General features: G+C 54.6%; 1 protein-coding gene across 1 annotated transcript; it reads right to left on the reverse strand.

Moving 5' to 3' along the window:
• Window positions 1–106: 106 nt before the first annotated feature.
• PTCH2 (patched 2) lies at window positions 107–16,296 on the reverse strand. The gene is made up of 22 exons (XM_064281883.1): window positions 15,930–16,296; window positions 15,267–15,459; window positions 8,764–8,953; window positions 8,591–8,660; window positions 8,324–8,415; window positions 7,554–7,749; window positions 6,859–6,980; window positions 6,566–6,713; window positions 6,355–6,486; window positions 6,112–6,267; window positions 5,930–6,022; window positions 5,444–5,569; window positions 5,234–5,352; window positions 4,744–5,092; window positions 4,286–4,598; window positions 4,055–4,197; window positions 3,772–3,952; window positions 3,374–3,654; window positions 3,127–3,264; window positions 1,948–2,090; window positions 1,764–1,863; window positions 107–1,354 (listed from the first exon to the last, which is right to left on the reverse strand). Exons 1-22 carry the CDS (start codon window positions 15,999–16,001, stop codon window positions 1,091–1,093), a joined length of 3,621 nt encoding a protein of 1,206 aa, XP_064137953.1. The 5' UTR covers window positions 16,002–16,296; the 3' UTR covers window positions 107–1,090.
• Window positions 16,297–16,654: the final 358 nt, after the last annotated feature.

The following is a 16,654-nucleotide window of genomic DNA, read 5'->3' on the forward strand; positions in this document are numbered from 1 at the left end:
GGTTCCTTTCCTTCTATCCACAAACCTAAATTATCTCCCCAGACCTTGCTGTCCCCATCGCTGTCTACTTCCACCTCGCATGGCTGCAGTCTGGCTTTGCTCCACCATGCTGCTGAAACAGGAAGGTGGGAGATGAATCTGCAGAGGTGGGTAGGCTTAGATTATTATGGCTCTTGAGTCACACAGTAGGGTTTGAGACCAAAAACGCTTGTATCATTTTTGTGCACTAGCCACTAACCCCGATCTCGTTACCAAGCATACGGCCAATAGCTGATTGCTGAGCATCATCCTCACTTGCTAGGTGAATAAACAGACCGAAGTTATACAACTGAAGTTCAGAACTTGGATATTTTCCTGCCCTGGACCAGAGAAGCCCCAGGACCTCAGGCCCTGACACCCCATAAGCCACCTCCAATATCTGAGCTCCACCTGCAAACTTCCAACTCTGCCGGGAAGAAAACCACCGAAGTCATTTGAGATGAATTCATATAGAATATATTTTACTCTTTAAAAATAAAACTTTCAGCATAGCTAACATCTATACAAACTACAAAAATAAACCTCTTCATATAAATAATTTATGTGATAGAAGGTGGACAGGGATAGAGAGAGATCACCCTGGGGGGAGGTCACCGAGGCGGGGGGTGGCGGCCGGGAGTGGTACAGGGTGCTAATGGGCCCCTCAGGCTTAGTCTGCTGGGAGGGCAGCAGTGGGGGTGGGGGTGAAGTGGGGAGACAGGCTGCACTGCAGCCTCAAGTGCTGGCTTTCACCCCTACAGCTTGACACCGGCCCAGGCACTTCTTCCACACATGCTCACATCTGCTCACATCCAGGCTTTCACCCCTAGGTGGGGACAGACACATTTATACACACAGTCCCTGGGATGTACAGGGCTGCTCAGCTTCGGGGTGTCTGTTTTGCATGGGTACTGAGGAGATCTGTGATGGCTGGGTGTGGGGTGGGGGTGATGTAGACAGCAGCAGCTGCAGCGGGACCCCTCAGGGGTCCATCCTGAATTCAATACCCCAGCCATTGCTTTCCAGGGACTATGTGTGGCCCAAGCAGGGTCTCCAGGCTTCAGCTGCCCTTTCACCCAGTAGCTGCACACGGCCCCCTAGAACTGAGGTTGTCAGGGGCACTAGCAGCTGGGGTAGCAGCAGGGGACCAAGCAGGATCCTCAGAGGTGGGATGGATGTAGGCACCAGGCAGCGGGGGCGCGTGTAGGGCCACGGTCATGGAGGTAGTCACTCTGGCAAAGCCCTGGGTTAGGGTGGGAGGTGCCCCCCACCTGAGCCCTCCTTGTGGAGCTGGCGGGCTCAGAACCTCTGGGCTCTCCTTGTACATCTGTACCACCTGGAGGGAGACACCGGCCCAGTAAGCCCAGGGGCTCCTGGGGCCACAACCCCCCTTTGGCACCTCCGTGGAACCTCACCCCTCCCATCACCATGACTGTTGGGCCCTTGTTGGCCTCTGGCAGGATACGAGAGCTGATAAGCCTCAGGATGGCAGGTTTGGGGCAAACCCTGTTCCTCGCTCCTGGCCCGAAAAGGCTGAGGAGGGTCTCATGCAGAAACCAGGAGGGCTGAGAGGCAGGGCAGGGTGTCTGGGAAAAGGAGGAGGCTGCTATTTTCAGTTGGGAAGGGTCCTTGTGAGCTGAGCCCTGTCTGCCAGCCACTGAGGGCATTCTGTCCTGGCTCTGCCCCTTCCCTTGCCTGTCCCCACTCCACACCCGGGGCTGGGAACGGAGACGGGGTGTGGTCACCTCTGGTGGCGGGCCCAGGATGGACAGCAGCACCGGCAGCAGCACAAGCCCATGGAGGAGGCCCAGGAGGGTGAGTACCGTCAGCACAATGAAGAAGTACCTGGGTGGAGAGGGGTGGTCAGCCTGGGCGGGCCCTGTGCCAACACCAGAAGGCCCTGCCTCCTTGCCCTGTGCCCTCCCCTACCTTACGATGAAGTCAAAGTTGGAGCCAGCAAGCATCAGCAGACCCAGCAATGTAGAGACAGCACCATCGGTCACGGGGGCAAACGTGTGCTCCAAGGCCTGGGCGGCCCGCAAGTTCTGGCTTCCCTGGGCGGTCAGGAAGCTCTGGAGGAACGATGTGATCCTAGACTTGCTCCTCTGCCAACCTGGGGTCCTGCATGCCCCTGGCCAGTTTGTTCATGTCCCCAACTTCTACTTCTCTGTTTCTGGAGCCCCCTTGGCCCACAGAAGGATCTAAGGGTAAGGTGAACTGAGCTCATGGGGACTGTCCAGGAAGTAGGCATAGACCCATTTAGGTAACACTGTACAGATGTGTCTGGTGAGCTTAGACACAGAGAGATGTCAGGAAGGGGGGAGGGGTCAGTAAACTATTAGTCTGCCACTTGTTTTTGCAAATAAAGTTTGGCTGAAACACAGCCACATCCATTCGTTTACCTACTGTCTATGGCCGTGTCTGTGCTATAATGGTAGAGTTGAGGCAGAGCCGAGACAGAGGCCTTAAAGCCCACCAAGCCCTTTACAGAAAACATTTGCCAAGCCCTGGTCTAGAAGGATGATCACCAAAGCCGTAACAGTTACTTCTCAGGGTGGCATTTGAGAGGATTTCTAGTTCTTTGTACTTTTCTGCATGTTGTGTTTTTATTCCCCAAGGGAGCTATTTGTGGGGTGGGCCTGGTGTGTGCTGCGGCTTTGGGCTGATCTGTGGAGCCCATCCCCGGTTCCCACTCCTGGTTCTGCCAGAAAGCATGAAGCCTTAGGAGACTGAGGCCCGTGCCTTCTTCAGTCCTAGGATCTCGGTCTTTGTAAAATCCCTCCTTGAAGCCCACATTGCCGTCCAGCTACCATCCCGTTTCTCTGATCCCCTTCACAGCAGAACCATTCAAAAGGACTGTTGGCTCCCGTGTTCTCACCTCCCTTTCTGTCCTTTTAGACCATTCCTGTCAGGTCTGGCTGGTTATTTACTTGTTTACTTGTTGGTTGCCTATCTCTATCCCCTAGAATATAAACTCCTTGAAAATAAAGACTGTATTGCTATTATAGCCCCAATCATTAGAAGTCCCTTGCGATAGGAGGTGCTTGATAAATATCTGTTGAAAACTGAAAGAGCTGACCTCCCCCTCCCCTGGGGGCCTGTGCTCACCAGGGCCACATGGACCGTGAACTCGACACCAATGCCTACAGAGGCCACGAGGATCACCACGGGGATGGCACTCAGCTTGATGCCCAGGAAGCCCATGATGCCAAAGAGCTCCACAGTCATCATTGCCAGGACCAGCACCTGGGGAGGGCAGGGCAGGGCTCAGCCAGGGCTCCTGGGAGGACGGGAGGGGCAGGGGCCAGGAGGGCAGTACCACTGGGTCTCTCTGACCCATCCTGCAAGTACTTACTATGAGGCCAGCCACCCAGGGGTTGAGTAGCAGCAGGGCACACACGAGGAAAGTGCACACCAGCAGGATGCAGACGGCCAGCAGGAAGCAGCGCCGGAGGCCCAGATACTGCTCCCAGAAGAGGAAGGGGGAGCCACTAGGGTAGGCGCGCACCCCGGCCCGGCCTGCCTCCGCGCAGGCTGCTCGGGCCCCCTCAATGGCCTCCACAAAGTCCGCTGTCTTCTGGAGGCCGCGTAGTAGGAAGGGGAACTGGGCGAACTCCAGGGGCTGGGCGGCTGGGACTGCGGAGGGCAGGGAAAGCAGGCAGAGATGGGTGGCAGTGAGCACAGGTGGCCGAGCGGGGCAGGGGCCTGTGTGGGCTGCAGCCGAGGCTCTCACTGGGCGCCCCAAGGACTCACTGCGAAAGTTCTCCCCCGTGGTGTCGTACTTGTCATGCAGCCATTCAGGGGGTGGTGGGTAGAAGTTGGCCTGCGAGGCTGCCAGACCCAGGGGGTCACTGCTCACCCACACAGTCAGCCCCATGTAGAAGAGCTCCGGGGGAATCAGGCCCTCCTCATCCACCAGCTTCCTTGTGGTCAGCTGCAGAGGCAGAGGACTGAAGGTGGGTGCAGACCCCAGCAGCCTAGGCTATGAGGCCTCATACTTCGCTATGCTCCCTGGCCTTTCCAGCCCTCTCCCAACCTGGCTGAAATCCAGGGGCTCTTGGGCATCCCCGGTCTGGATGAGTAGCTTGTAGGCCAGGGCCCCATCCTCTGAGCCATTGCGGTAGGAGTGGCGGGTAATGCGCCCAGAAGCCCAGTCCTGGTCGAACGCAGCCTGGATTCCTGGGAGAGAAGGAAGAGCAGATGGTCAGCCTAAGGAGCAGGGGACTTCTCCCTGCAGCACCCTCCCTGCAGTCCTCTCGCCTCTCACCCTGTAGCCAGTTGCGGTAATAGTGCAGCCAGGTGCGGGGCACTTGGGTGGCTGGTGGGGGTAGCACGGCCTTGAGGGAACTGAAGTGCTGGTGTAGATCAAAGAGGGCGCGTTGGGAGTGGGTGTAGTCGAAGCCACCCTGGGTCACCAGGGCTACCTCGTACAGGGAGAAGTACCTGAGCTGGGCGCTCAGGAAGGCATGCTCCTTGGTGCCCCGAGGCACCACGTCAGTCAGGGCCAGGCCATCCTGCACCAAGGTTGCTCCGTAGAGGCTCAGGCCCAGAAGAGCCCCAAAGAGCAACAGCACCAGGGCCTGTGGGAAATGGCAGCTAAGCTGGAGGCTCAGGGAGGCCCTGCAGTCCCCAGGTGCTGGGCCAGGCCTTCTATATTCCTTGGGGTCCAGAGACACTCAAGCCTCTGCCTGGCCCCAGCCATCTTCCCCAGGCCTGAAGTCTTACCTTGGTGTGTGACTGTAGCAACAAGGGTGAGAACTGATAGCGGGCAAAATGGGCAAGATTCCAGCGAGCACAGGGCAAGGACCTGCAGGCCGCTTTCTGCCTTGTCCCCTCCTCCTGGTCTAGAAGGTCCCGTGTGGACCCTCCTGGGCTGAAGAGCTGAGAGTCCAATGGGTCAGAATGTGGGGGTGCCAGGTGGGTTTGGGGAGGCAGGATGGTGACCACATGCTGGCTGCTGGCATCACAGTGGGTAAAGGCTTGAACTGTGGCAGTCAGGTGGGCAATGCCCACTGGGACCGTCCTATCCCCCAGGTCCTCGGGCAGAATCTGAATCACTCGAGCAGAGCAGGGGCTGGAAGAGGCACAGAGAGGGGATGACACACCTATGCCTTGAAATGCTGGTGGGGGACAGGCTGGGAGGTGGTTGGGGTCAGGGGTCAGGCTGGGAGGGGGTCAGGAAGGCCTGGCTGGGACGGGGGCTGTGGGGCGGTACCTAGGAAAGCAGCAGAGCACATCAAGGCGCTGGCAGTGGCGCCGGTGCAGGTCCATGCTGAGGATGGCTGGGAAGACAAGCATCACGGCTGCAAAGTTGCAGCCAACCACTATGGCTGCCTGGGGGTGGACAGGAGGGGCACAGAGGCTGGATGAAGTCTGCCCCAGTGCCAGAGCCTGCCCTGAGTCCCGGCCCATTTGAGAGGCTCACCTGCAGGGAGAAGGCCCGCAGTGCAGGGATGGGTATTAGGGCCGCCATAAAGAAGGCGACCATGTTGTTGACGGATGTGAGTGTGACGCTGGTGCCCATGCGCTGCAGACACTCGCCCATGCGCTCCTGCGGGGGAGGGGGACGTGCCCTCCAGTTACAGGGGAGGAGAGGCCATGGGTCTTTAAGGTAGGGTGATGCAGAGGCTCAGGAACTTGGGGAGGCAAAGGTGAGACAATACTAACACAGCAGCAAACATTTATTATCAGGTATGTGTCATGCACTATTCTAAGCACCTGCTCTGCATTATCTCAACGAACACACATAGCAACCCTTCCGACACAAGCACTGTTGTTATCCCCTTTTACAGATGAGGAAACTGTGGCACAGAGAGGTTAACTACCAACCCAACATCACTTGAACCATGAGCCTCTTAACCACTCCGCTGTGTTGGCTCAGATGAGCACAGGCTGGAAGACGAAGGCTCACCTGGAGAGGGGTGCCAGGTGGAGCCTCTGTGAAGGCATGTGCCAGCAGGAATATGTCATCCACGCCGATGCCCAGTGCCAAGAAAGGCAGCACCTGAAGGGGCGGGGGGGAGGGGGGGCAGCTGGAGGAACTGTGCAGCCCAGGCTGTTGGTACCCAAGTCTGCCCTGTGGCCCTGGTGTACCTGGGTGGTGGCAGCATTGAAGGCGAGGCCGAGCAGTGCACAGAGCCCGAGGCCTGAGGCCACGGCCAGGGCCACCAGCAGCACCCCGGCCAGGCCCACGGCACCCTGGGACTGAGCACAGTCCCACCGCAGCATTGTCACGCAGGCATACGCCAGCTGTGGGAGAGAGGGCACGTCATGGACAGGGGTTCCCAGCGTGGGCACCGGTGAAGGTGGAGGCAAGGTGCCAGGAGCAAGACCCACCATAAGCAGATAGCCTCCCACCACACGGGCGGCACTGACTTCTGAGAAGGCATGCAAGATGTCATCCAGGGTGGTGGAGGAGAAGGCGTGGATCTGCTGGGTTGCGTTCTCAGGCAGGGCCTCCTGGGCCAGCTGGAGAGACAGGGTGGGCCTGAACAGGCGGGAGGAGGAGTGGCCTCAGGGCAGCCGACCTGGCCGGGTCCACACTTACCTGCACAAAGCGCCGCTGCCAGGCTTGCAGCACGGTGCTGGCCTGCTCCTCACCCCAGCCAATGTCGTGCGTCTGGTAGTCGCCCCGGAAGTGCTCATACAGCTGGCGGGGACTCATCAACAGGAAGGTGCTCTGCAGGGCCTCTGCCCTGGTGAGAGTGCAGGGGAACTATGGGTCAGAGTGGGCCCCATCACAGGGGTGGGAGTGCAGGGGGCTTCTGCCAGAGCTGCCTGGTCCCAGAGTGTGGATTCCCATGACTGGGTCCCCTCATCAATTCCTAAGGGAGGCCCTACCTCAGCAGCTGTCCTCGGGGGTCTCTGGTCATGCCCCCTAGCAGCAATTCCTCCTGCCAGCGCATGAACTTGTGGGAGAAGCCATGGCAGCCCCCGCTCAGCTCCTGAGCCACATTGGGAGCCTGGAAGGGGGAGGTAGAGGGGATCTATTATTCAAGGCCCTGGCTGTGGATGACGGGGGTCCCTGGACTTACACCTTCAGGAACCATGCCTGCCACAGAACCCTGTAGCCTAGTGTAGATAACCATCCTGAGCCTCTTGCCTACTCTGTGACCAGCTAGTGTCGTGTAGACAGGCGGCCACAAGAGGGTGCAGAGGCCTGGAAATTAGAAATAGGCCGCTGGGAGGAGCTGGCATAACTTTGGTGGGTTTTGGGAAAAGTGCCTTGTTCACAGAGCCACGTGGACATTTGGGAAATTAGGTATGACATTAGCGGTTAGCTAATTTGTTGTTTCCCTGTAGGAGTTTATTGTGATAAAGTCCAGCCTTGCCTGGAACTCACTTAAGGGTTCCTTAGGGGAACTGGGTGGAAATGGAACATTCTAGGTGTCTGGAACCTAGGGCAGGGTAACAATGTTCAGGAAATGGGGGGCAAGCACAGATAATAACCCACTCTTCCCCAGAACAGAGGAACACATGAGGTGAGTAAAGGAAAGAAAACAGCCCTTCCCTGGCCAACCTGGGCAGGAACCCACCTGCCTGCTGTGATAGTTGGGGGCACTAGGTGGGCAGTGGAGGTCATCGGGGTGCAGGCATGGCCGCCCCACATAGGCCTGGCCCACCTGCGCCTTGTCTAGCAGCTCCCGGAAGCTCTCAAGGGAGGCAAAGGGGCCTAGCTCCTCCAGCAGCTGCTTTGGATCCAGGTTGGTCCACTGGATATCCGGGTGGCCCCTGCGGGGAGAGCCCAGGGCAAGTGAGGCTCAAGGCTCAATTTCCAGCCTCCACGCTGCCGCTGTGAGGACCCATGTCATACCGCACCTCCTCCTATCTGCTCATTTGTCTCAGCTCCCCTGAGCTCCCAGGCTGCATCAGCCCACTAGGTTGCTGCAGTGAGCTGTGGATGGACACAGGGGCTGAGACAGACGTCAGGAGAGACAGTGCTTAACACACAGAAAGGGCCCAGAAAAGCCCCCAGAGTCTCTTCCCATCTACCCTTGGTCCTAATACATAATCTATAACAGGTTTTCTTTCTGGCCTGGGCAATAGCTTAGCAGACATCTAGCTAACGTCCCCCACCGAATCTCCTTCTCAGATCTTACGGGTCTTTGTGTGTTGTCTAAACCCTGGGAGTGTGGAGAAGGCAGAAGGGAACAGAGCCTTGGGTGGCCCAATGCTCTGATCCTGGTCTGGGAGGGAATTAGGACTAGATGGTTTGGATCATCACCTTTACTCCCACCCTCTCTGCCAGGGAAATCCCCCACAGGAGCTGAAGCAGAGCCCCAGGGGTGGCTGTGGCAGTACTCACGGCAGGTAAGCAGAGCCCCCTTGGAGCTTGGCTCCCTCCCAGAAGCAGTCGAGGGGGGTAAGGATCACACACGGAAACAGCTTCTCGATCATCTGTCAGGGACACCCCAGGACACCTCAGTCCTGCCTCTGAGCTCCCTTCCCCTCAACCTCTGTAGGATGCCCTCTGTAACCCCTGCTTAGCTTTCTGGAGCCTCTCTGAGCTCTCCCCCACTGAAGAGAAGGTTCCACCTCTACTCTGTCTCAGGGGACAGCTCAGGATACTTACCCGCTCAATCATTCCATTTTCAATGACGGGAACTCCTGACTTGTAGCAGATTTTGTTCAAATCCCAGGACCTGGAACAGCCAGGGGCACAGGGTATCAGCAGAAGAGGGGAATTCTCACTGCAGCCTTGCCAGAGCACCCCTCGCCCCCAGATGCAGGGGCTGAGCCACTCACTTTCCATAGAGCGAGACTTGCACTTTGCTGGCTGTGAGGGCTGCCTGGAGGTGGAGGCCAAGCGCCTCCGGTGTGAGGACACTCTCCCCTTCCTGGCGTGCAGTCTGTATCAGCATCTGGGAGGTGTATGCAGCCTCCTCCCCCAGCTTTTCCTTGGTGTAGTGCAGCTCCTGGCTCACCCGGCTGCCCACTGCCAGAGACAGGAGAGACAGCCAGATCAGAGCTCTGGAGGAGGTGGGATGCTCACTCACTGAGGCCTCCCAGGACAAGAGGGACAAGCTGCCAAGAGGAGCCCCTGCCTTTTCCCTGACGGCCCTGTCACAGACCAGGCTGGACTCCCCACGCTGGATTCCTCTGTACAGAATCTGGAGCTCTACTAGAGAAAAAGGGGAGAGGTCTCAGCTGTGTCTCCATGGTTCTCTTGTATGGGCCTAGGATTTAAGCATGACCCAGGTTGGCTGGGTTTGGGGCACAGAACTTAAAAATGAGAGATCAGCATGAGCTGGGCCAGTGCTGGGGTTATGGGGGTGTCCTGGTAAGGGAGCCCTCACTTAGTCCCTCGGTCTGGTGGGAGGATAAGGAGGGGGAAATGGGCCAACAAGGAGGCTGCCATTGGGGGGGCTTCCTAAAAGGCTAAGTCTAGGGCTCAGGTTGGTTCCTAGTTCAGGCTGCGCCAATCAGTGATTTATATCCACATAACCGTTTTGCAAACTGTTCTGGACCAGAGGAGGGTAGAGATGGGAGTGCCTGTCATGATGGGCCCTGTGTGGCACTGGCAAGGGGGAGGTCAGACAGCCTGTCAGTTGTGATGCTATCAGTATACTGCTGCACTCAGTCAAGAAGTACGGAGAATCAGCTCAGGTACCTCCGCAGAGGTGAACTCAACGTGGGCCAAGGGGAACGAGTGCTCCAGATAAACTCCTTTCACCAGCCTCGCTGCCCAGACGATGGGGAGCCCCAGTGCTAGGCCTGCCTTAGTCTCTTCAATCTTCGAGTCTCTCAAGTTCTGCTTTATGCAGGCCACTAAGTCATGCTCTGTAACTACGGCCTGGAGGCGGAACACTGTGAAGGGTAAGACCTGACTATGATTTGGGTGAGGGCTAGAGGGAAACCCAACCTGGAGGCTTTGTGGTCTGGTCTCAGACTCAGTCTGCCCTCGTCTCTCTGGGGGCCTTTTCCTACTGGTCACACTGCCACCCTCTGGGGCTCACATGAACTGCTTCTCCAAGACTCTGGCCCCACCCTGGATCATCATGCTTCCCAATCCCCAATCTTTTTCTCAAATCAGCATAATCTCACTCATGAGAGCCCCAAACTCTGGGGTATCTCTCCAAACACAGATTTACCCATATTCTCACTCCCCCTCCAACCCAAGTCACATTCCTGGCCCCTCTCCTCATGAACCACAGCCACATGGTCCCCTTCTACCGTCAAATCCCACCTACTCTTTTTCTTCCTTCCGGGTCAACACAGCCCTCCCCCAGCCCTTACTGCAGTGACTATTTCACCAGTCCTAGGCCAGAGGCTGCCACATGGAGGGAAAGAAGGGGAAGGCAGGGAGAAATTCACCATAGTAAGTGGGTTTCCTGAGGGGAAGGAAGCATGGGAGAAGGAAGGAACCCAAAGAGATTTAATAAGGAAGCAGGAGAAAGAAACACTGAGAATTTAAAATACAAAGACGATAAAGAATTCTCACAGAAAAAAAATGGGGAAGAGAAAAAGATAAACCTCCGCTGACAAGGACAATGACAGATGAGCTGGGATGTACTGTGTACGCAAGAAGGGACACAGGCTCTACACACACAGACCTGGCTTTGAGCCCTGGCTCTGACACTTGGTGCCTTCGGCAAATTAGTTTTTCTGAGCCTTGGTTTGCTCATCTGTAAAATGGGGACAATGCCTATTTGGAGGGTTACTGTAGAATTAGAATCAATGCAGGCAAAGTACTTATGATGTTGCACGGCACATAGTAGGTACAAGCAGGGAGTTATTATTCAAAGTTGGTGGGAGAGAAATGATGTGATAGAAGAATGAGAACGGACCTGGGGAAAAAAGATGGTAGGTTAGTGGGAAGGAAATGGGAGATCTGGGGAAGGAGACACTGAAAACAACCCATTTGTTAAAAACTTTTGTGCCTTTACAAATGGGAAGATATAACTGGCTAACCAACATAGAAAAATATTTAACCTTATAGGTAATCCTATAAATGCCAATTAAAACAACAATATACTATCGTCTATGAAATTAGTAAAGATTAAAAAAATGGTAATATCCACTGCTGACTTACAGGAGTGCACGCTAATCTACCACGGGAGTGTAATTTAGAACAATTCTGGGGGAAGAGCAATATTGCAATATATATCAAGATCCTCAGAAATGTCCCTAATCTTTGGTCCAGGAATTTCCCATGTAAGGGCAGAGGGACTCAGGCTTTCTCTGAAAGGGAGCCATGACAGGTTTTGAGCAGAGGAGTAAACAGATCTGATTTTTTCATCACGGTATACTCTGGTGCTGAGTGGAGTCGTGAATGAGGAATAGGAGTTGGTCAGGGGAAGAAGTCAGGAAAAGGTGTTCTGAACTGAGTTTGTGCAGGGAACTGTCAGAGGCTCAGTGCTGCTAAGAGCGAGGCAGGGAGGAGCTGGAGACAATGCTGGAGAAGCAATTGAGAGCTCTATCACAGAGAGCCTAGGATGTGCGCAGGGGTCCCTGGGTGAGCAAACAGTGGTTGATGTGCTTGGCTGCTAACGGAAGGGTTGGAGGGTGAAGTCTACCTAGGGATGCCTCTGCAGAAAGGCCTGGTGATCTTCTGAAAAATCAACAATTGAAAACCCTATGGAACACAGTTCTACTCTGACACACATGCAGTCCCCATGTGTCAGGATCGACTTGGGGCAACTGGCCTTTTTTTTTTTTTTTTTTTAGAATGTGTGTAGGAGCTTGGACTTGATTCTGGAGATGCCACAGTCCTGGTAAGAAAGCAATAAAAGGATTCTAAGCAGGCGACTGACTGGGCCAGATTTTGGGACACCACAGGGGGGCAGTGTGGAGGCAGATTTGAAAGCAAGGTCTAAGGAAAATGGTTCATCTTCCTCCTTTCTAACAGGCCCTGATTTTGTTGGCCATCCTCTGAATGGCTTTGTGATTCAGGGCAGCTGCTCCTGCCCTCCCTCCCCCTAGCCTCAGGGGTGAAACTTCATTAGTCTCAGAAGCCAATCACGGTAATTCCACTGCCTTTGCCAAGTGAAGGATTTAGGCAAAGGATGCTGCACAGTTTTTGCCAAGGAGATTAACGGGAAGTTTGCTGTGGGGTTTCTGGTAAACTCTTCCTCACTTTCACAAAGGGATGAAGGCAGGAATGATTTCCCTTTTCTGCCACTGCAGCAGCCACCTTGGGACAAGGCAATAAGCCTGAGGACAAAAGCCCAACATGCTGAAGATGACCTAAGAGAAAGGCAGAAAGAACCTGGGTTCTTGCTGATGTCCTTGGGTTGCTGAATTATCCATCCTGGAACTGCTCAGCCATCTATTGCCAGACTTCTTATTCTCTTGTTAAGGGGGCTAATAAACCAATTTTCTTCCTTTCTTTTTCATGTGGCTAAGAGCATTCTAAACAATACAATCAGGAGTATACTGACAGAGATTGAAAAAGGCCTTAACTAGCGCAGTGCCTGTGAGGGTGGAGAGGATTGGTCTGCTTTAAGAAAGCTTAACCAGTTGTCATGAGTTGGTTCCGACTTATGGTGACCTCATGCCATGAGTTGAACTGTGCTCCATAGGGTTTTCAATGGCTGATTTTTCAAATGTAGATGACCAGACTTTCTTCTGAGGCACCTCTGGTGGACTAGAACCTCCAACTGTTTGGTTAGCAGTTGAGTGTTTTAACCATTCGCACCCCCCAGGGACTCCATAAGAGAACTTACAGGAGAATTTACAAGTTTAGTAACCAATTAGGTTAGTGAGAGGAAGAATCAAGACTGACTCCCAGGTTTCTGCCTTGGGTATTTGAGTGGATGGTTCTATCAGCTGATATGGGCCCATCCTCTGCCTTCTAAATGGAATGGCTAGCTGTTCCATACCTTCAGAGACAGTTCCAATTTTAAACAGTCTCTATCGCTGTTTTTTTAAAGTACTAGCCAGGCTATACATTCTGATTTTTATTTTAGAGAACGATCTACCTCTAAGCCTTTTAGCTTTAAAGTGGATCAGGAAAGACCACAAGTCACATCTCAAGTCCACCACCGCAAAGCAGAAGAAGGCCCTGAATTTTGGCCCAGGATTCTGATAGCCAAAGCCCTGTTTCTTCCTCTCTTTTCTATATTAGCAAAGTGGCAAAAGAATGGCAAATACCCTTGTCATGGATTGAATTATGTCCCCCCAAAATATGTGTCAACTTGGTTAAGCCATGACCTCCAATATTGTGTAGTTGTCCTCCACTTTGTGATTTTCCTGTGTGTTATAAATCATGACATCTGCTTGTGGTTAAAGAGGATTAGGGTGGGATGTAACACCCTTGCTCAGGTCACATTCCTGATCCAATGTAAAGGGAGTTTCTCTGGGCTGTGGCCTGTACCACCTTTCATCTTACAAGAGATAAAAGGAATGGGAAGCAAGCAGACGGGGGAGGGGGGGAGGTGGGGAGGGTGGGGGGGACCTTCTACACGAAGATGTCGGGGGCACGGTGTGTCCTTTGGACCTGGGGTCCCTCTTGCAGAGAAGGCCCTAGTCTGGGGGAAGACTGATGAGAAGGTAGACAGAGAGAGAAAGCCTCCCCCTGGAGCTGACATCCTGAGTTTGGACTTTTAGTCTACTTTACTGTGAGGAAATAAATTTCTCTTTGTTAAAGCCATCTGCTTGTGATATTTCTGTTATAGCAGCAGTAGATGACTAAGACAACCCTCCAGTTCTCACCTTGATTAGCTCCTCACTGTCTAGTGCATTGGGGGATGGAAGAGAGAAGCCTAGCTATAGAGAAAACACAAGTCAAGATCACTGCTTTTACCCTACTCCCAGCCTTAGCCAACATAGGGTAGAAAGATATTTTGAAATGAAAAAGAAAGGCCTAGGAATTGGCTACCACCCTCCTCTAAAACAATAGCAAAAATCTGGTGAGTCCAACCTGTCCTGTGCTACAGTGTAGACGAGAAGATGAGGAAACACGAAGGTTCAAGCTGTGTTTAGATGGGGAAGATCTGGGGAATGGGGAAGGACAAAGGGGAGGGAGGCCATGTCTATTGTAGCAGGAAATCCAAGAGTCATTTGGGACCACCCAAGCAGCAGTGGTGTGGGTGGGGGCATGTCTGTGTGTATGTATGCATGTGTGTCCTGGGGCTGGGGGCAAGCAGGCAGGCACAGAGAAACATCTGCTGTGGACTCCAGGGCTGTCCTAGAGTATATGTATGTGAGAGTGTGCAGAGGCTGGGGGCAGGGTAGGGATGGGGTGTGGGAGCCCAACAGGCAGGCAAGCAGGCTCCAAGAAACATCTGCTCTGGATGCTAGGACTTGCCAACATTTGAAATAACTCAAGGGTGTGAGCCTTCAACCTGGGCCCTGCCTTTGGGTGTGGGCCAGAGCTGGGGGAGGTCTGGGGAAGCCCACAATGCAAATTTCCCAGGGAAGAAGAGAGGAGGGTTGAACTCTTTGAAAAGGCTGCCACATGAAGCCAGGCCTCAGGAAAGAGAGTCATGCTGAAAATATTAATAAGAATTATTTTTATCTAATGCTTCCATTAGGAAGTGAGGCTTTGGTCCCAACTGACCCTCGCTGTTGCCTCAAAGCTCAGGTTCTGTGCTGCTTTTCCACTAAATACATAGTCCCAGGGGGCCTGGGTGCATGGGACCTCTCTTTGGAGGACTGAAAAAAAACCAAACCCGTTGCCGTTGCGTTGATTCTGACTCATAGCGACCCTATAGGACAGAGTAGAACTGCCCCATAGGGTTTCCAAGGAGCAGCTGGTGGATTCGAACTGCCTACCTTTTGGTTAGCAGCCGAGCTCTTACCCACTGGGACACCAGAGGTCCAATCCTCCAGTCCTGGAAGACTAGCCAGATGATTTACTCAGTTTCCTTGCCTTCCAGGCCTAACTTTTCTGATTCTCCTGGTCTTGCCTTCTCTTATACAACATAATCATATCCTGCTTTGTATTATAGTTATCCTAGCACAGATTTGATTTTCCTTGCTAAAGCGTAACCTAAAAGATGGGTCTTGTTTTAGTTTTTAGTTGCCTTTGTAAACTGTGCTGTGCTCTCAAAAATACATATAAAAGGTTGCTAAATAAACACACATTATCACAGATCTCTGTGCACCTATTCACAGGACTCTACCATCTACAGATGTCCATTTATGGGTGTGGGAGTGAGCAGTGCTCCCAGATGCCCAAGCTCTGGCTGGCAGGTACTCCTCCAGACCCTGGGCCAGACCTACCAGGGCTCAGGAGCCAGCTCCTTACCCTGTTCTTGTTTTGGGCTCACCATATCCAAGCCAGCTATGCAGTGCCCACATCTCACCTTCTACCCATAGCTGCTCGAGGTCTGTCTCAATGATGGCCACACGGAGACCCAGTGCCAGGGCCCCAAACGCCAACAGTCCCAGGAAGAGCACTTTGCCACAGTGTCTCTGGATCCCGCAGCCCAGAGAGAAGAGCAGTCCCTGGAAGTAAGCGCGAAGCCAGAGAGGAGCCTTCAGGCTCCCAGCTAGGGTCTGGGATGAATGGAAGGAGAAGGGTTAGGCAGGCATCACTACAACAGTGCATGAAATCCTTCCCTTCGCTCCCTATGTTCTCCCTCTGCCAAGTTTGCCCCAGCTTCTTGATTTCTGGATGCAGTTCAGGAGCAGCAACGCTGACACAAGCCCAAACTTGAAAAAAAGATTTAGAGCCTCCTGCCCCACCCCCTTGAGGGAGGCATAGACTCATTTTCTGAGAGTAGGCTACAGATGTACAAAGACCTGTCCTCAAGCGGACAGAGGTGAACCCACAGACACATTTAAACTCTATCTGGCCAGACACGGAGGAGACAGTCACACACGCACTCACATGCTCTCTCACCTGTCCTCAGACAGGTGAACACGACACTTACAGACATCACATTTTGTAGAGGCTCCAATAACAGACCTGGGGTCTCCAGACCTGGTTCCCAATCTTCCTTCTTCCTGGCTTCGCCTCCACTCACCTGGGGAGCCGATGTTCGAGCTGGGGGTGTGTAGCTGGGCGGCAGCTCCCCAAGGGACGGCGGCCGAGCCATGTTGGCGAGGATGGGGGGTGCAGGCGCCCCCAACCCGCATTATCTGGGTGCCCCCATAGGGTGGATGTGCTGGCCTGGTCCCCCTGCGCCGCCCACCCGGCGTCAGGACTCAGTGGGACCTCAAAGGCGCGGATGTGGGTGAGGGCGGCGGTGAGCTCGGGGTGCGATGTGCAGCGGCTGCCGTGAGAGGGCGGCGTGCAGGGCGGTGCGGCCGGATCACAGCGCCGAGGGTCGCCCGCAGCCAGAGGAACAGTGGAGACCGCGTGCCGGCCGTCAAGCAGAGCTACACGCCAGGGATGCCCCACGCAGTTCGAGGTGGCGACAGCAGTGCTGGGAGGCCGCTGGAGCCCCAGAAAAAGGGAACGAGCAAGGGCGGCGCCCTCCTATTGGCTGAGGGGCCAGCAAATTACCCGGAGCCGCGCGGCCAGAGCCGGTGCTAGGCAACGGCGCCGCGGAGGGCGGGGCGGGAGACCACCCAAGCAGGGCCACCCCTCTCCTGGCCAACTCGCCCGCCCGCGGGGCCCTCCGGGAGGAGCCGGGAGAGGGATCCCGCAGAGGCACACCGCTGGCCAAGTATAAGTCATGAGAGGCCGTCGCTGAGAAAGGAGGTGTGTCAGCCTCCGTTAGGGCCATACTGCCTTCCGGACCCAGCC

The sequence above is a fragment of the Loxodonta africana genome, chromosome 3 (genome assembly GCF_030014295.1).
Source record: "Loxodonta africana isolate mLoxAfr1 chromosome 3, mLoxAfr1.hap2, whole genome shotgun sequence".
NCBI classification, from domain to species: Eukaryota; Metazoa; Chordata; class Mammalia; order Proboscidea; family Elephantidae; genus Loxodonta; species Loxodonta africana.

Excerpts from the sequence above, each read along its gene's own strand:
- PTCH2 (XM_064281883.1), bottom strand. The coding sequence starts at position 16,001 with ATGGCTCGGCCGCCGTCCCTTGGGGAGCTGCCGCCCAGCTACACACCC. Across the intron at positions 6,714-6,858 it reads CCCCGAGGACAGCTGCTGAG|GGCAGAGGCCCTGCAGAGCA; the intron begins GTAGGGCCTCCC and ends CACTCTCACCAG. Across the intron at positions 4,198-4,285 it reads TTACCGCAACTGGCTACAGG|GAATCCAGGCTGCGTTCGAC; the intron begins GTGAGAGGCGAG and ends CTTCTCTCCCAG.